This window comes from Neolamprologus multifasciatus, chromosome 22 (genome assembly GCF_963576455.1).
Source record: "Neolamprologus multifasciatus chromosome 22, fNeoMul1.2, whole genome shotgun sequence".
In the NCBI taxonomy this organism is placed as follows: Eukaryota; Metazoa; Chordata; class Actinopteri; order Cichliformes; family Cichlidae; genus Neolamprologus; species Neolamprologus multifasciatus.
The window spans coordinates 19,043,914-19,062,309 of NC_140459.1; the positions used below are offsets into that span (position 1 = coordinate 19,043,914).

General features: G+C 41.8%; 3 protein-coding genes across 6 annotated transcripts; 2 read left to right on the plus strand and 1 right to left on the minus strand.

Annotated features, from left to right (window-relative positions):
* The first annotated feature begins 624 nt into the window (after positions 1-624).
* Positions 625-13,066, plus strand: LOC146493363 (synaptotagmin-like protein 1). Of its 4 annotated transcripts, XR_014871939.1 has the most exons (16): positions 1,405-1,477; positions 3,351-3,477; positions 3,769-3,920; positions 4,010-4,115; positions 4,195-4,249; positions 4,323-4,359; positions 4,441-4,481; positions 7,376-7,492; positions 7,630-7,796; positions 7,899-8,001; positions 8,119-8,280; positions 8,665-8,743; positions 8,902-9,001; positions 10,042-10,247; positions 11,611-12,757; positions 12,926-13,066. XR_014871939.1 is itself a non-coding variant. In XM_085148634.1 (15 exons), the coding sequence occupies exons 2-15, from the start codon at positions 3,353-3,355 to the stop codon at positions 11,751-11,753; spliced, it is 1,593 nt and encodes a 530-aa protein (XP_085004760.1). In that variant the 5' UTR covers positions 625-751; positions 3,351-3,352; the 3' UTR covers positions 11,754-13,066. The 4 variants fall into 4 exon arrangements, 3 of the variants coding, with proteins under 3 accessions (XP_085004760.1, XP_085004758.1, XP_085004759.1); XM_085148634.1 differs by lacking the exon at positions 1,405-1,477 and adding an exon at positions 625-751 and having other exon boundaries at positions 11,611-13,066; XM_085148632.1 differs by having other exon boundaries at positions 11,611-13,066.
* Positions 11,993-18,306, minus strand: rbm48 (RNA binding motif protein 48). The gene is made up of 5 exons (XM_085148645.1): positions 18,151-18,306; positions 17,704-17,894; positions 17,477-17,622; positions 16,166-16,695; positions 11,993-16,060 (listed from the first exon to the last, which is right to left on the minus strand). Exons 1-5 carry the CDS (start codon positions 18,277-18,279, stop codon positions 15,998-16,000), a joined length of 1,059 nt encoding a protein of 352 aa, XP_085004771.1. The 5' UTR covers positions 18,280-18,306; the 3' UTR covers positions 11,993-15,997.
* clxn (calaxin) lies at positions 14,078-16,026 on the plus strand. The gene is made up of 6 exons (XM_085148652.1): positions 14,078-14,199; positions 14,383-14,541; positions 15,155-15,259; positions 15,365-15,516; positions 15,645-15,749; positions 15,837-16,026. Exons 1-6 carry the CDS (start codon positions 14,124-14,126, stop codon positions 15,885-15,887), a joined length of 648 nt encoding a protein of 215 aa, XP_085004778.1. The 5' UTR covers positions 14,078-14,123; the 3' UTR covers positions 15,888-16,026.
* Positions 18,307-18,396: the final 90 nt, after the last annotated feature.

Below are 18,396 nucleotides of genomic sequence, written 5' to 3' on the forward strand. Positions count from 1 at the left end.
AAATGACCTGTCCATGTACCATATCTGGGTGTCAGTATGGACCCCAGTATTTGGCACTAACAGAGCACTGATGGGACTCTTTAGGGGAGCAGAGCAAGGGCTGGTTGGATGCTTTGGTCTCTGTCTGAGCCAGGACCTATACAGGCTTGAATAAGTCCACACAAAAAAGCTTTCCCCATCTGAGGAGACTGTGGCTGTCATCCAAGTTTGGTGACAAAGGACAGAACTGGGCATTTTTCTCTCTTTCATCCTCTCCTACCCTCCCCCCTCTGCCTTGCACACACTCACACAATGCAGTTCCACTGAGGGAAAGGGAAGTCCAACACCTTACCAAATTTAAACTGAGGCTGGTTACACGTATGGGTCTGTGTTCCTTTTCAAAACAGGCAGAGGGCACGATATCTGTGCATGTTTGTGCACAGTAAGGCCAGGTAGGCAAGAGTGTGTGTGCTTAGCAGGTGTGGACAGCTACAAGATACATCCCACCTCCACCCTGCAGTTTGGTAAAACATCCGCGTGAGTCATATCACACAGTCAGACAAATACACAGTATCAGCACACACACACACACACACACACACACACCTTCACAGCTGAGAGCAGCTCCTGTGCGGACTAATTCTGGAGGGCGTGTTCACTCCGTTTACTCAGCACACAAGCGTCGACGTACACAGACAAACACATCGCACTGAGGAAAACTTTTCCTGAGAACTTTTCCCCCCGATGGAACCAGTGGAAGCTGTCAAATAAGGTAACCCGGTTTTTCTTTCTTGTGTTTCTTTCTGTGTTTCTACCAGAAGGGAGAGGAGAGAGTTTAATCTTTAATCTTTAAAGGGAAAAGTTGCGACAGGTGTTTCCTCTCTCGCGGTAGATTCGTAATGAGAAGAAGTGCACTGACCTATTTCTTTTCCCCCTAAAGGGCACTTCGCGTAAATAAATAAGCCTAAACAATTAAACCTATTAACAGTCTTAAAAACAAGTGTTCAGTCACTTTTAGAGGTTTAAACCTATATAACAATAAAAAACACCAAAGGAGTGCTTTGTGGAGGAACTATTGATAAGAACAACAACGTTGTTATTAATATTACTCGGCGTGTTGTGTGAAAACTGGAGCACTTTGTGCGTGGCGTTTTCTAACCTACCCGTTGACAGGCGAACACGTTCCTGACGCGCATGCGTTAACTTCTCAAAAGTAACTAGCCTTAGGCGTTGGGGACATGAAAACTCATTAACAGTTATTACATGGTGGTGCGGAAGGTTAGATCATCCATCTCGGCCTTACATTAGCTGAAAGTGAATTCAGTAGTAGGTTGTTATTAATCTTTTTGAATGTAGTTTTTTAGGCTGTCTACAGTAGAGTACTTAAGAGTAGGAGGGAGTGAAAGTCATTGAAGACAGGAAAGGCTCACCTGGAACAGCATGTATCAAAGCTTCAAAGAGTACTGCATCCTGAAAGATACCAGGGGGCTCGCTTCAGGTGATTTAAAGAAAAAAAGAAATAGCTTCATTATAGGTTTCCTCTTAAGCATTTCTCTACTCTGTTTCATGTAAATGAAAATTTGTGCAGTTTGTAACCTTCAGACCTCTCTGGGCAAAGTAATGTCATCATTAACCAAATTTTACATGTGGAGGAAAAAAAAGTTTACAGGACTCTGCTCAGTCCTTTTAAAAAAAAGTACACCCTATGATTAAACCACTTGTAGAACTACCTTTAGCAGTATTAACTTGAGGTGATTATTTCTGTGTGACTTATTCCCCCACAAAGGGTCAACATATGTGGATGAATTCGGTCCACTCTTCTCACACAACATCATCAGCATTGCTTCAACTTATTGTGGTTTGCAGGTTCTCTTTGATGCACAGCTGTGTACAACATTTCAATCAGGTTAAGGTCTAGATTTTGACTGGGCCATTGCATTACCTCAATTCATTTCCTTTTCAGTTGTTCTGCTGTAGATTTGCTACATTTGACACTAGAATATTTTGGTTATACAAAGGGGCTCGTGGTCAGCTCAATGACTGTGAGGTGCCCAGGTCCGGTAGCTGAGAACCATGCCCAAAACATCCCCCCACTTCACCACCTGCTGACAGCTAGTATGAGGCGTTTGGTTGTCATGTCCCCCAAAAGGGCCAAGAGGATGAGGAGTAACAATAGTAAGTCCAGGAGGAAAAAGAAAAGACAAAAAAACTTTTATTAAAAAGGACTTAAAGAGATGGCTACACTACTATAACAATCAAACAAATATGTCAACAAACTAAAACACGATGAAAAGAAAGGAAATCATTAACAAACCAAAGAAAAACACCGCTGCTGTCAGCAGCTACTCATTGGTAGCTCAAACACACCACTAAATGCTCTGTAACAGTACACCTAAAACCAGTAATTTGCAGCTGGGGGAAACCACTCACTGGTACCTCAAACCCCACACCTAAGCTCACCACAGCACTCACTCTGAGTGACTAAGTAGGCCGTCACCAGCTTTTATGCAGTTTGGTGGTTAATTGCTGAGTGGAGCCAGCTGTGCACCAGCTCCTCAGAAGAAATGGGTGGCAGCTGAAGTCAGAAGGAAAGGAAAACAGGACACACACGCAAAGTTTGCTAGGACGTGACAGTAGCACTGTGCATCGTGGCTAAACACCTTGCCGTTGTCTCTTTAAAGGACATTGCTTCAGAGGTCTTGGGGTTTATTTAGAACTTTGCAAACCTAATCTGTGCTGCCACGTTCTTCTTAGAGATGAGAAGATATGTCCTGTTTAACACTGTCATGAATTTAACATTTAACATGCTAACTGTGGCTGTAGCTCTTGGGTTTTCTGCAGTTTCTCTGAGCATTACGTGGACTGACCTTGAACTTAATTTGATGGGACATCCACTCCAGTGAAGAACGTGGCATTGTGTTAGCATAGAAGTAAAGAGCTTTTAAAGAGGCACTCACACTTACTGATAATCATAAATGAAGTGCATTTGATTAGCAGGACCTGGCTGCTGATTACCTTCTTAATTCCAAAGGGAACAGCAAGATGTACTTAGTTTTTTATAGGAATGTGAACTTTCCTTTTCAAATGACTTTAACCAGACAAACCTTCATTACTGTTAAGAGGTAATAAGGAAAAAAAATCCGGAAAGGCTAGTTTGCAGAAAATTATTTTTCAATGCACTGAAATGAAGAAAAAGAAACAAAAAAAGAAAAGTTTTTGTAGAACAGTAGATTTTAAATGTATTAAAATGAACCTGATATATTGCACATTCATGTTATGTTCTAATCTCAATGTCTAATGAAAGCAGCAAGACTGTACTGTACTGCACTATTTGTGTTGTGTAATGATAGTCAAACACACTTTTGTCTTAGGGATGGAAGGAAAGCAGGGAGACTCCTCACTTGACTTGAGCCACCTGACGGAGGAGGAGCAGACCTCCATCCTGCAGGTTGTACAGCGTGACTTGGAGTTACGTCGCCGTGATGAAGGACGTGTAAGGTCAGAGGTGACTATTTATTAAAGTCTGACTGATATTATGTGTGCTAATCTCTTCGGATGTTTGTAACCGTATGGGTGGGATTGGTCCTCAGGCATATATTACTTTCTTTGGTGCTGGTGCAAAATCTCCCTTTAATATTCAGGTCAAGTAAGACACAGTTGGTGATCAGTTATAATTATTTCCTTACCCTTCGTCACATGTTTTTATCAATTTTTTTTTTGCCATAACTTTTAATTAAACTGCTTTGAATATCAGGTGTTACAAAGAGTGTCTCTCTGTTGATGATGCAGAACCCTCGAGCAGAGAGAGACGAACTCAACCCGTCTGCGCTTCCTGTCAGGGGCGTGGTTCAGCGAGGAGTGTAGCAAACGCCATCTCAACTGGACTTCGGGCTGCGACCTGGTCCATGCCACCATCCGCCACAGGAAGACAAAGAGCAGAGGTCAGTTTTCAGTTCATGTAGTACAACTGTCAGCGATCAGCAGGACTGTTTTCTGTCTGTCTGTGATTACTGTCTGTGATTGCTGACAGATGTGCCCCTGAATGGACTTTTCAACATAGAGCGAGAGGACAACAACAACACTTTACTCGAGACTGAAGGAAGTGTGAAGGACAGCAACCAGGAAGAGACTGAAGGGTTTGTGCGGATGACTGTGAGACAAATGGACTGATTGTAACATTTATCTGCTGCTACATCTCCCAATATTTGTTTTCAGGACTCAGAGTTTGAAACCGGTACCCACATCCACAGTAAACGGACCCATGTCACAGGTTTGTGCATGCATTCTTCTTCCCCTTTTTCCATTCTTCTCCTAATAACCATGTAAATACAAATAATTTACAGGGTCTCCAGCACAGTAACAGCTCCTCATCATCCAAAGGTATGAAATTCCTCCCCCGCTGTGTCTGTGCCTCTCTAGCCATCCCTCAGTAATGTTATTAACTCAATGTTGTGCTCACAGAATGTGAAACCAGAAGTAACGGCCAATCGGAGGAACCTGAGGTGATTATACCACACACCCACAGATTACCATGACTAATGGTTCTGGCAAACACTGTTGAATTGGTCTTTATTGTGCCTCCTATTCAAAGACACTGAGTCAATATTTGTCATTTTTCAGTGTATAAATCCAATAAACAGCCAATGCAGTACTTCAACGATCATTTTCATACAGTGGCTCCAGAAAGTTGTGCATTTTTTTTGTTGTGTATTTAATTATATATTGATCAAATCAGTCATCACTTACAATCAGTTTTTACTCGATAAATCAAAATGTCTCATTTGTTAAAATTTCAGACTCATTGCAATGGTTCTCAGGAGGCTGTGTTACAGTTGCAAGCAAAGGAAAAGAGGAACTCAGCTAGACTCGTGCAGCATATAGAGAATCAGTTTTATCAGCAAACTTAGCAAAACTGCAGTACTCTGCAAAAGTCTTGAATCTCCTTTCATTTCTTTATATTTTGCTTCCAAGAAGTCGGACTTTCTTGTAGTTTTTTTAAGTTGTTTTGAGCACCAGTTCTCAAGGCTTTCTGAAGGTCTTTCAAAGTTTTTCTTTGGGTGCTTTTTCAGTCATTTTTTATCAGTCTGACCAGTGGTGTTGGAGATTTTGGCAAAGTTCATTGAATTATGAGCAAATAAAAGTACCATCAGATTTTGATCCACCATTTAATACCTTCTTTAAAGCAACTGATTGGTAACAGTTTCATTTTTCAGCCTAATAATGACCTCAAACATGCTGCTAATGCAGTAAAAGCATACATGGATAGAAAAACAAACAATGGGAAGCTATCAGTCATGGAGTGGCCTCCCCAGACAGGGACTTCAATGTTATTGAAGTATTGTGAGATCATCTTGGCAGAGAACAGAACAAAAGGCAGCCAAGATCCAAAGAAGAGCCCTGGACGTCCTTTAGGAAGCCTAGAGAACTATTCCACAAGATTACTTGATAAGACAAAAAAAGCTTGTCTGAGAGAGTTCAGACTGCGCTGAAGAATAAAGGTGATCGTATGAAATGCTGACTTCTAACGTTATTAGTATTGTATTAACACTGTTTTTCCCTTCTATACTTTTTTCCAAACATGTTTGTATGTTTCATTTAGTTCCTGCACCTATTTCCAATTTTTCTAGCAACAAACAAGAAATGAGGAGACATTTTTGCACTATTATATATGATCCAGAGCTTTCATCCCTAAACTAGTTACACAGTGAATAAACTAAATTATCAAACAAAGCTGCAAGGATCAAACTACCTAGCCTCCATCTTTGAAAGTTGAGATTGAGGTGATGAGGAGAGAGAGAGAAGAGAATAGTCCTTTTTGTCATTGTACATGTACAATTTTCATCATTGTACATGTCACGTCATTGTACATGTACAATGAAATTATGGGTACTCCATGGCAAGTGCAAAAGACTTGGCCTGAGTATAGAGTCCATATGTGAGTGGCCTGAGTGACGAGGGTTACTCAGACCATGGTTCAGATTGATGATGTGTGGAGGATAGTCCGATAGTCCGAATCGCCCACATGATGGTTGCCCATCATGTGGGCGATGATGGGCGATCATTCGGACTGTTTGGGCAACCATCATGTGGGCAATCGTGGCTCAAGAGTTGGCAATTTGTCTTGTAACCGGAAGATTGCCGGTTCGAGCCCCGGCTCCGACAGTCTCGGTCCGACAGACTTCACCCGTTGCCTACTGGTGGTGGTCAGAGGTGGTCAGGTGGTGCCAGTGTCCGGCAGCCTCGCCTCTGTCAGTTTGCCCCAGGGCAGCTGTGGCTACACTGTAGCTTACCATCACCAATGTGTGAATGGGTGGATGACTGAATGTAGTGTAAAGTGCTTCGTGGTCCATAGGGACTAAGTGAAGCACTATACAAATTTATAAATGAGACTTAAAACAGCCCACTCCTGATGGGCTGATTACCTATAGAGTAACAGAGTGGATGTTCTGAACTTACCTGGCTTATACAAGCAGAAACTTCAATTGACTGAACATGGTTTAGAAAAGCCCACACCTTTGTTGTCTGTGTAAAGATGTCACAATCCACTCTGCATGTCAGGACAAAGATCAAGCCACGAAGCCCAATGAATCCTCTATATCCCTGTGATAAAACTCTGGAGAGTGATAAAGGGCAAGGGCATAGAGAAAACCCATTTGAAAAGTTTTCAGTGTCCCCAGGAAGAAGAAGGAAGCTTGCTTGTAGTTCACCAAACAGCATTGAAAAGTCTTTGAGAGCAGGAGGAAAAAGATTCTCTGGTCCAATGAGACAAGAATTTAGCTACTATCCATGGAGCCCGGAGTAAAGGATAAAGTCTGAAGATGGAAAACTCTTTGGGTTATTTGTCAGCTGGACAAAGCTGAGGGAAGGCTGAATACAATCAAAGACAGAGAGGACACTAAAGAAGCAACCTGACATGGGGATAAACACATCACCTTTCAGCATATCAGTGAATCAGTATTACTCAGGAGTGTTTTCTGGCAGTCCAAGGTAAAATGAGATCTGCACGGAGAAGGCAGCAAACGGGTTGATGGATGCTTTCTCGATCCGGTCTGATGAGTTTGAAGGAATCTTCTAAAAAATAATATCAGAAAAAATCTAGATGTGTGAAGCCAGTACAGATTTATCCAAGAAGACTGAAATCTGTTATTGCAGCCAGAGGGGCTTCTACTGAGTGGTAAATTATGGCTCTGGGTACTTTTGTAAATGAGACATTATTATGGTGTATTGAGTGTGTGTGCATGTGCTCGCGTGTGTGTGGGTGGGTGGTTGGGATGCCACTTTTACCCATTAAAAACTCCTTCAAAGTATACTAAAAGTTTGTGACAGATGTTTTGTGTCTAATTATAATGCTGCATAAGAACTGTGAGTGTGTGTGTGTGTGTGTGTGTGTGTTTAGGAAGACTTGATTGACAACTGTAATGGGGACACTGACTCGCTGAGCAGCCTGACAGAGACGGATCCTTCTTCTCTGAGAACTAGCAGCTCCACCAACAGTCTTCATTCGGGCTACATGGTACATGCACGTACACACGCACAGCATACTTGCATGCACGCACACACATTTGATTAATTGCCTATTTGGCGACGCAAGATGACTCAGCTCAGGACAATGACGTAGGAGCTGATCTTTCCTTTGCGTACGTGTTATAGCTCAGCGGTAGCATGATGAGTCTGTTCAGCTCGGGGGATTTCGGAGTGGTGGAGGTGAGGGGCCGTATCCAGTACTCATTGGCTTACAACAGCCAGAGGGAGGAGCTGCAGGTCAAAGTGTATCGTTGTGAGGACATTGCTGCAGCACGCAAGAACCGGTCTGACCCGTAAGTGACTGCATGTTTGCATGCATGTGAAAGTAGATATTCAATCAACGATATCCGGGCCCATATGGAGCCAGTCTAGCAACGGATGTGTGTTTTTCACAGATACGTAAAAACCTACCTCCTGCCGGACAAGTCGAATCACAGTAAGAAGAAGACTTCAGTGAAGAAGAAGACCCTAAACCCAGTTTATGATCAGACACTCAGAGTGAGACTCTCTGTCATTTACATGTTACATAAAATGTCAATCACAGAAATCCCCCACCAGCATTTAACTACAGTTACCTAAATAACAAAAACACACTCATGATGTATGTTCTTTCAGTATAAGGTGCGGATCGGGGAGCTGCGGAGTCGGACCCTGAACCTCTCTGTGTGGCATGCCGAGCCCCTGGGGAGGAACGTATTTCTCGGGGAGGTGGAGGTGACTCTGGCGCTCTGGGATTGGACCTGCACACAGCCTCTGTGGCAGGACTTGCAGCCACGGGTAGGAAGGACCTGGCATCAACGAGTGGCATGCAAACACACACTCTTGTAGTTGCATAAATTAGTGTGTGTGTTTGTGTTTGAATGGTGCCAGATAAATATTTACCAGCCCACTGTGGTGCCTGCATCTACATTTGTTTAGTATCTAAGTGTGTTTGTAGCAGCAGTTACAGCAGCTTTGTTGGAGACAGAATGTGGGGAGGTGTCTCTTGTGTCTGGGAGAGCTGAAGGGAGAGGAAGACATGCTGTGAATTTCAACTAGGTTTTATGTAACCTTAATCTTTCCCTGCTTCCACACTTCTCCTCCTTCCCTTTTTCCTTCTTTTTCATACTGTCATTTCCTCTGACTTCATCTTTTTTTTATTTTATGTACGCTCTGTCACAGGTTTATCTGAGCCCAGACTCCATTAGCAGTCGTGGGAACATCATGTTCTCTATTAAATACATCCCAGAAGGATATGAAGGTGAGGAAAATACCTTAATACAACACGGATGCACGTTATATCTATGTACCACAATCACCCGATGCATTCTGTGTGTGTGTGTGTGTGTGCGTGTGTGTGTGTGTGTGTGTGTGTGTGTGTGTGTGTGTGTGTGTGTGTGTGTGTGTGTGTGTGTTAAGGTGGCGGTTTGCCTCTGACCGGAGAGGTTCACATCTGGCTTCGGGAGGCTCAGGGTCTCCTGTCCAACAAAGGAGGTGCTGTAGACTCCTTTGTTAGAAGGTGCGTCAGCTCTGCACCACATTTCCTGATATTTTGTCATCAGTTATCTACTCTATCATAAGCAGCACATTACATGTCATGTTGCATTCTTATCAGTAATTACAGAGTTCCCCGTATTTTCATGGGGATTTTCGCAATACATGATTCAAATGTGGTCAATCTCCCCTTCAGGGTCATGTCGTTGTGCACCTCTGCAGTGCTTCCAACATGACTACAAAACATTTCCTAAAAACGATATATTTTTCCACTCTACTTTTCATAGATGCACTTTGAATTTGTGATTATACACTGCATATCCTCCAAAACTAAGTGGCAAACTTTCATTTTGGAGAACTGGATAGATGTGCAAGTTGCAAATGAGGCTGGTGGTGAGCAAGGATTTGTTGGCATGGCCAAAAATGTTCAGACAAGCATGGTAACGAGGTGGTTTCTATCAAAAGCATCGTGGCTCAAAGAGTTGGCAGTTTGTCTTGTAACCGGAAGGTTGCCGGTTCGAGCCCCGGCTCGGACAGTTTCGGTCGTTGTGTCCTTGGGCAAGACACTTCACCCGTTGCCTACTGGTGATGGCCAGAGGGGCCGATGGCGCGACATGGCAGCCTCGCTTCTTCCCAGGGCAGCTGTGGCTACAACTGTAGCTGCCTCCACCAGTGTGTGAATGTGAGAGTGAATAAATAGTGGAATTGTAAAGGGCTTTGAGGGCCCCGAAAAGCGCTATATAAATGCAATCCATTATTATTATTATTATTATAGTAAAGTAACCTAAGGAAAAATAGCAGATTCACATGGTCAGGTGGTCAGAATGGGACTCCTGTGGAGCAGTTTGGAAACTAGCAGTCACAGTGGAAGTGGTGCATAAGGAGATAGCCTTGAAAGGGAGGTTGGCCAAATTGAAATCATATATGTTTTTTGGATTTTTTATTTTTTCTTCCTAATGGGCAAAACTTTGTGATAGCATTTCATGAATATTGAATTATTTCCATATGCCTGTAATTTGAGTCTTTAAATAATCCTGCTAATTTACTTGCTCCACACCCCACAAGCTACATACTCCCAGATGCAAGTCGTCAAAGTGGTCAGAAGACCCGGGTGGTGAAGCACTCCATCAGTCCTACCTACAACCACACCATGGTATACGACGGCTTCCATACCAGCGACTTGAGAGAGGCTTGTGCTGAGCTGACGGTGTGGCAACGCGAGGGGTTAAAGACTCATGTCCTTGGGGGCGTCCGTCTGAGCTGTGGAACTGGTTAGATCATCTATATTGCACATTTTAATAGTTTAACTGAAAATCACATTAAAAAAAGACCCTAACTATTTAGGGTTACAGAGGAAGAGGTGATATGGAAAGAAAACTTGACCTCTGAGAAGTACAAAGAAGTAATGCAGCATCGTAATAAGGTCACATATTTATATAATTTATGTTTTTTGAATAGATTGTGGTTACTGTTACACATAAATCTGACTAGAGAGTGACTATAAACGAAGGTGATTCTAACAGTTTTTGTAAATAATTTGTCAGCGTGTTGTGCTGACTATTTTTTATAACTAGTGAAAAACAGTGAAAAGTGGTAAGATATCTTTGCATGATACATCCTTACATGCAATACTAAGACCCACGAGTGATTAGGGACTGCATTGTTTCCTCTTGTCTCCCTGTCTGTTGTTTGTCCCTGTAGTTGACTGGAGGCTCTGACAGGATCTCCTTGTCTTTGTGCTAAGCTTTTCAAATGGTGTCTCGTGGGTGCTGTGATACTTCACAGGTTTGCAGGAGGAAAGCACTTCTTGTGTTCGGGGCTGGAACATTAATGCGATTGTTGCACTTGTCTCATATTTCAATAGTAGGCTTTGTCGACCGTGTCTTGAAAACCCGTCTAATTTTTTTCTATAGTGCTGATAGTTGAGACAACCTTAGAGTGAAATGCTTCATACTGAACTAATGCCTGCTGGCATGTCAGGCATTTCATATGGTCGTGTCATCTGAGCAAAGTCACCTCGCTGGTAATGCAGCGTCTCTGTTATTGATTTTGCAAAATCCTCGTCTGCTTGGTTGCTTTTGAAATCTACCACATAGACTGCAAGATAGATTTAGCAGGTGTGTCTAGTGACACACAGAAAACAGTTTAGTTTCCCTCAAGTACTTATCCTTAATACTGATGGTGTTTTTTTTGCTCGTAGATTGTGTTACTGTGCTTTATATGGAGTGGGAAGCACTCAAGATCAAATTGCAGGCAGAGCATCAGCTCCATTATGTCTCACTGCGAGGAAGATGATGTCAGAGTGGTGGGAAGTAACAGCTTTGAAGGATTTGTTTTGTTACAGACAGATTTTGAGCAAAGTTGTGTTCTTCAAAGGGCAGAGCTGTTGACTGCTGAGGCTGTTTGTTGCTGTCAATTTTAGCCTGGAGGTTGTAGTCACGATTTCTCAATGGCTGTATGCAGAATTTTAGTCTGTTGGTTAAAACTTTTTCCTTCTTTAAATGGAGTGTATGTGCATGGACATGCAGGGAGTGTTTACATGTTTTTGTTTCCATGACCTCTTTGAGAAAAACAGCTGCGGTAAAGTCCACAACATAAATAATGACCACACGTGTGGGTTTTCTGTAATGCCAGGTCAGAGTTACGGCGAGGTCGTCAGCTGGATGGATTCTACAGAAGAGGAAGTCACTGTGTGGATGTCCATGATTGAGAATCCAAACCACTGGATTGACGCAACGCTACCAATCAGAACTAACCTCACCCGGCGGTCTGAGTGACTCAGACGTATCCTGCACTCAAACGGAATCATTCGTATGCACGTTGCTATTATGGTCGGACTGAAGGGAAGCCATCTTCACATCTGAACATTTTCCTCTCTGTCACAGTGATGCACACTTAAACACACAGGTGTTTTTCATATGTTCACACTATATACTGTACATGAAACACACAGGGAGGTGTAAGCAGTGGTATAATATTTTGCCTTAATGGAGTCGAGTGGATTGGATCGGTTCAGTCTGGCTCTAATCTGGCAAATAGGCACTTTTTTTCTTATTCAGTGTAGTTTATGAAGTACAAATCTAAGTGTTGAGTCATCAGTGCCCTGGCTTAGTGACTTCTCTGTGATATTACATGAAGTAAGAAGGGGGTGGGAGGTCTTTTATTTCAAACTCAGTCTCAGCCCTTTTAGACAATTTAAGAAAGGCAGGCCTGATGACTTTCACTGTGAGAAATTCTCCTCATTCAGATAATTGTATCTTTTTTAGGTATCACTATTGTAAATAATTTGGAAAGTCCTTGCAGCTGAATTCACTCAGCTAATCTCTTTTGACTGAATAGCTGACTACCACCTTGTGGTCAGACTGTATACAAATTCTCGACACACTGAGCAAATGACAGGGGGCGCAGTGACGGCTAAGGTCACAGGCAAAGAAGTGAGAAGAAAAGGGCCTGTTTCCATGTTCCCCTAAAAATAAAGTTTATTTTTCACATCAGCTATTCTTCTTTATATTTCTCAACAAGAAAGAATTTACTACATGAATCATGATTCATAACTTGTGTCCAGCAGATGGCAATATTTACAGTGCCAATATTTCAAGCTGGTTTAACAGTAAGTGTCTGTGTTTTGTGTCTTAACGTTTGTGATTTCTGCATCTCATTGCAGGTTTTCCTTAAGTTGCACCTTTCTTGTTGACACCAGATACTGGAAGTCCAGTGTTATTGGTATAAAGAGGCTGTTTGAAGGCAATATTAATTGTTGAAAAAACGTCTGCAAGACACTGTAAGAATCAAATGTTTTTGGTTTCATAGTTTCCCCTGAAACACTAAGCTCTTGTGGTGAATTTTTAAATGTCGGTCATTCTGTCTTTATATAATTAGGTTTACTATTTTATTACTTTTTATTATTGCCTTGGATAGTTATGTAATTCTAATTTTGTGTGCCCTGCAGATATTCACCATTGAGGTTTCTTTCTGAGAACTGCGGTCTGTTTGATATCTGCTTCACAACACTGTCTGCTTAAAATAATGTATTAATCTTCTGCTCCTGTAAGCTTTTTGTCATGAGAAATTACAGGTTGTCCTTGTTTTCTCCTTGACTCATTTTTCATGTCTAATATGATATCTAGCCGAGAGACATCAGTTGAAAATTACTTCTGACTCTAGCAGGTCCACGGTGTTGAATCATCCTTGAAAAACTAAATTAAAGTGACTGTGCACTTTTATTTTATGGGGGGCTGATGGTGGATGTACTCTCCTTACATATCTGTTATGTATCTATTTGCATTAGACCCTCAAAGTGCTTTACAGTTGCATGTTTCAGTTTCAGAACAAATTTTAATATTAGACAAAGATAACTTGAGTAAATACAAAAATGCAGTTTTTAAATGATTTAATCTATTCAAGAGAAAAAGTTCTCCTTGTTAAATCATGAATTCACTTTAACCACATCGCAGACCTGTTGAATCAAAAAATGGCATAGTAATAGAACCCATCAGACAAACTGAAGTGGATTAAAAGTTTTCAAAAAGTAACACATCATGCCTCTAAAGAAACTGCTGGGAAACAAAGTCGCTGACATCTGTCAGACTGGAAAGGGCAACAAAGCCATTCCTAGTGTTTTGGGACTCCAGCCATTATCAACAAACAGAAAACAATGTTGAATCTTGCCTGGAGTGGCCGGCCCTCCCAAGTTACTCCAAGAGCAGATTAACGACTCATCCAATGACCATCAAACAATCATCTCTAGCTGCCTTGCTGCTTTGTCTCATAAACTTAAATGGGAGCAAAAAAAACCCAAACAATAAAAAAACCCCATCAGGAATGGGGCACTGCATATTGGAAAATGCCTTGCAAGCATGCTACAATCTGGAAAAACAAGTACATTTTATATGAGAAAGTCATTTTTTAAATAAATAATATTGGGCTATAATACATTAAATGAATGATTAATATTTTGAGATATACGCATTTAATTTGTACTTAATGCGGATTGCATATATGAAAATGATGTGTAGTTACGGTGTTTCCACCGGTAGTAAACCGTCGAGGTTCTTGAACACACTACCGTAAACGTTTCGCGGTAGCCATGGCAACAGTACATCAACTTCCCTGTGAGTGGACTGTAGCTGAGTCTGGCCTCATCGAAAATGTCAAAAATATCTGCTATGAACAAACGGGCGACACAGGCGCTCGCTGAGAACATTTCGAAACAAGTGGAGCACTGTGAGTATGACGGTTAAACTTCTCAAATCAATAAACTAAGCCAGCTTTGTTATAGCGGTAGTTCAGTCCATGCTAAGCTTTACGGTTCATTGTTTTACTTAGCAGGTATGAAAATACACACTGCCGTCTAAGTATTGTTAGAGCAGATGAAGTGTACGCCATTTTTTATGTTTCTGTTTATAGTCAGTAAAAAAGAGGTTGAGTGCCTTATCCGAGAGTTTAACGTCCTTATGGCGGAGCAGAACAACTCTGGCAGAGCTGTGCAAGGTCTGGACCGAGGGAAGTTCATAAGCACACTCCACAGCATCTTTGGACTGACTGATGACAGGATGACGGGTAGAGGTATTCAGTTTACAGTTATTTATACTTATATTGTTTACAAACCCAGTTCCAAAAAAAGGTGGGACGCTCTGTAAAATGTAAATTTGATCATTTCGAATTTGCATAAACTGTAGATGCAGTTTTTTGTAGACTGGCAAACCTCGGCCCATCTTTACTTTTGAGGAGCTCTGCTTCTCCAAGATGCTTTAATAAAATAAAATAAAATATCCATTCATGTCAGTGACCTGCTGCCAATTAACCTAAAGTTGCATCGTTTCTTTTTTTAGTACCACTTAGTTTTGCACCCTACTGTTGCCCTCTCAGCTGTCTTGAGATATGTTGGTGCCATCAAATTTAAACAGAGCATATATTGTTTTTTGAAATAGTAAAATGTCAATGAAATGGTGGAAAGTAAGCGAAATCTCCAAATCATCACTATCACCCTGTAAGTACTCTCCAATTTGGCACAACCCAGAATTCTCACCTCCACCACCTCTTTCAGAATGATTAAATTAAATCCTTCAGTACGCTTGTCCACGAGTACAGTTGGGAATGAGCGATTTCTTCAGTACGAACAATTGAAATCTATAATTAAATCCAAGACATATTGTGAGTGTAAGTGTGTGTCATTCAGTCTTCAGGACATTTGACAAAGACAACGACAGTGTTGTCAGCATGAAAGAGTGGATCGAGGGACTGTCCGTCTTTCTTCGGGGGACCTTGGATGAAAAAATAAAATGTAACTTCTCAACCTTACTTTTTTTTTTTGCTTAAGCTCACTCTCACACCTTCACACATGTAGCTTTATCTACCTAAAAAAATCCCTGTGTTTGGCATGGCTCAGACTGCTTCTCTGTCTACGACCTGAATGGTGACAATGCCATCTCTAGAGAGGAGATGCTTCATATGCTGAAGGGCAGGCTCATCAGACAGCCCAATGAGGAGGACCCTGACGAAGGAATCAAAGACCTGATGGAGATCATACTGAAGAAGATGGTGAGCTGTTTGCTGCACAGATATAACTGTTTACACATGATTTAAAAAAAAAACCCAAAACACTATTTAAAAAATTCTCAGGTCTGTAAATAGTTTAGCAGCTCTGCCAATGGTGCTTCCTCCCACAGGACTATGACCATGATGGCAAATTGTCTTTTGAAGATTTTGAAAAGGCTGTGAAAGATGAGCACCTATTGCTGGAAGCTTTTGGAACCTGCCTTCCTGACTTCAGGGTAATCTGTAATGAGAATTTGCTAAGCTCTTTAAATTTCCCCATCAAAAATTCTCAATCTTACAGTCTGCTTTTCTTATTTTTTCAGAGAATCGAGATGTTTGAGGGACACGTATTTCAGGAACAATTCGAACAATAACCAAATCACATAACTGCATACCCAGCCAAAACATCTTTAATATTAACCTCAATGGAACGGTGCTGTGATGCAAAATTTGTTTAATTAAGAAAAAAAAAAATCCTGCTCTATCAAATCCGACGGCGTGGTTTGACCTTCTTCTCCACTGGTTTGATGTCTGGACTCAATGTCACCTAGGAGAGACGATGAAACTGGATTAATCGTAAAAAGTGATTTAGAGCATAGTGAAAATATTATTTTGTCCTTAATTACAACCAAAACAATATAATCACATGTACCTGCTTCATTGTGTTCCTGATCAGGCTGACGGTTGTGTTCAGTGACTCATCCTCCATGTCCAGTTTGGATGGTTCTGGTAGTTTTGGTCCAATCAAAGGCTCGTTCTGCCCAGAAACAGTACTGGAGGCCTCCTCAGCCTCTTCCATTTTGCGCTTCCGTTTCTCCAAGTGTGTGGTCCGAGGAAGAAATCTGACTGCCGCAGCCTGATGTGCTGACGGTCTGCTCGATAAGGTCTGTTTTCTCCTTGAACTCCCTTCTTGCTGCTCTAATGTGTCAGCACAGGTATTGTGTAAAGTCCCCATTTTATCCTCTGTTGGTAAATGTTGACTTTTAGGCCTATGGTAATGATGTTCTTGGGGAGGTAATGGCAGTAGAGGAAAGCCTAAATAGTGGCTGACGTTTGGAGTCTCCCTTGTATTGTCATTTCCAGAGGTCTGTTTGTGTGTGAGGATGTTGTCGTCTGACGTGGTATTTGTTTCCGATGAAGTAGGCTCCTCTTGTGTGTCCTCTTTCTGTTCCCTTTCTCTCACTTTGCAATAATAAAATGAGACAGAAAAAAGTGTAAAAATCCACATCATTCAAAAAGATCCGAGTCAAATGAAAATAAAAGTGCAAAAGGGAAATGGTGGAAATGTACAAAGAAACAATGAAAAGATGTAAAGTGACTAGTTGTGTGTATGTGTGTATGTATATATATATATATATATATATATATCTATATATATATATATATATATCAGCTGAACTCTGGACACACACACGCAGATATCCTTCCCCGGATCCAATACCTCTTGCCATGCTTCCCCCCCCCCCTCCCCCCTATGGAGACAGTGGCTCAGCTGGAGGCACGAAGAATCGCAGTATCTGTGCACATTGGTGTACCCCTGCCCTTATGTTGCTTGTCTGTTTCATGGAGTATAGTGTGATGATATCTGTGCTCTTTATGTGCTATGGAGTTTTTTTGTGTTTTCTCCTCATGATGACTCATTTGTCAGAGTCAGCATGGGCAGAAAGCTTTTTTTTCTCCTGACCTTGCCCCTATATGTTGCATATTTCACTGTCTACCCTTTTTTTCTGCTGCCTAGTCTGACCTGTCTCCCCAATGTAAGTTTGTATATTTTATGTATTGTCTGTATGGTCATCTACTGTAGGTCTGTCATCTCAGCTGCAGGCAACTGCAACTGACAAATAAAGCTTATGCTTATTTATGTTAACCGAGGTTTGCTTGGACTAATGAGGAACTAAGGAGCTACTCATTTGAGTGGTGGATTTTGTGAGGCAAAATATAACCTATAGATATAAAATTATGCCTCTTTTCTGAGCAGCCCGGATGACATAGCTCCTCCGGTCCTGCAGCTTGAGCCTGGTGTCTTCCACAGTCTCGTATTCGGGGACGTAGCACACGTGCAGCACACCACCATAGAAACTTTTCTCATCCATGTGTCGCTTTGCTGCTCTGAAATGAAACCAAATTATTCAGAAGGTGCTTCAGACATTGCCAGTTAGGCATAATGAACAGTCTAGTTACATCTTGCACCTGGCACTTGTGAGTTTTTGGAACTTTACGAGGTAGACCTCTGTGAACTCCTCGGCAGGATACTCGTCCAGGGGCCTGTACTCCTCCACAGCTCCATAGAGGGCACACAGCTGAATCAACTCAGTCATAACCCCAATCGCTGGGACCCCTTGGACCATCAGGTAACGACTCTCTAAATTTATGGTGTAAACCTGCAAATAATGCAACACTTGACTGCGGTACACTGATGGGAAAATGCTCATGTGAAAACTGCGAACAGTGGTTATATTTATCATCCAGATGTGGTTAAGGCTCTCACTGTGGTTCAGTGGAGTCCATAAAATCCGGAAGAGAACAAATGTTTTTTTTAAAAACACTGTAAGTGACGTTCCCACGTAGCAGGGAGTGTCTCACACCTTAAGATACGCGCTTTTGGCCGTATATTTCTAAACAAAAGGGTCCTCTTACCTTAACTGCTTTGGCTTTTCTTCCTTCCCTATATTTTGGCCGAGAAATGCACACTCTCTGCTGTTCGTGATGTTTGTAAACCTCCGGGACTCTCCAGCAGCCAGAGCTGTTGTTGACGGGAGCCGCCATGTCTGTGGAAATGAACTTTTCACTTTATGCATTTCAAAATAAAGGTTCATTCTCGTGTTGAATAGGATTCATTCAAAGCATGTCGTAGTTGGATGTCTTATTCTGAAATGCGTTCAA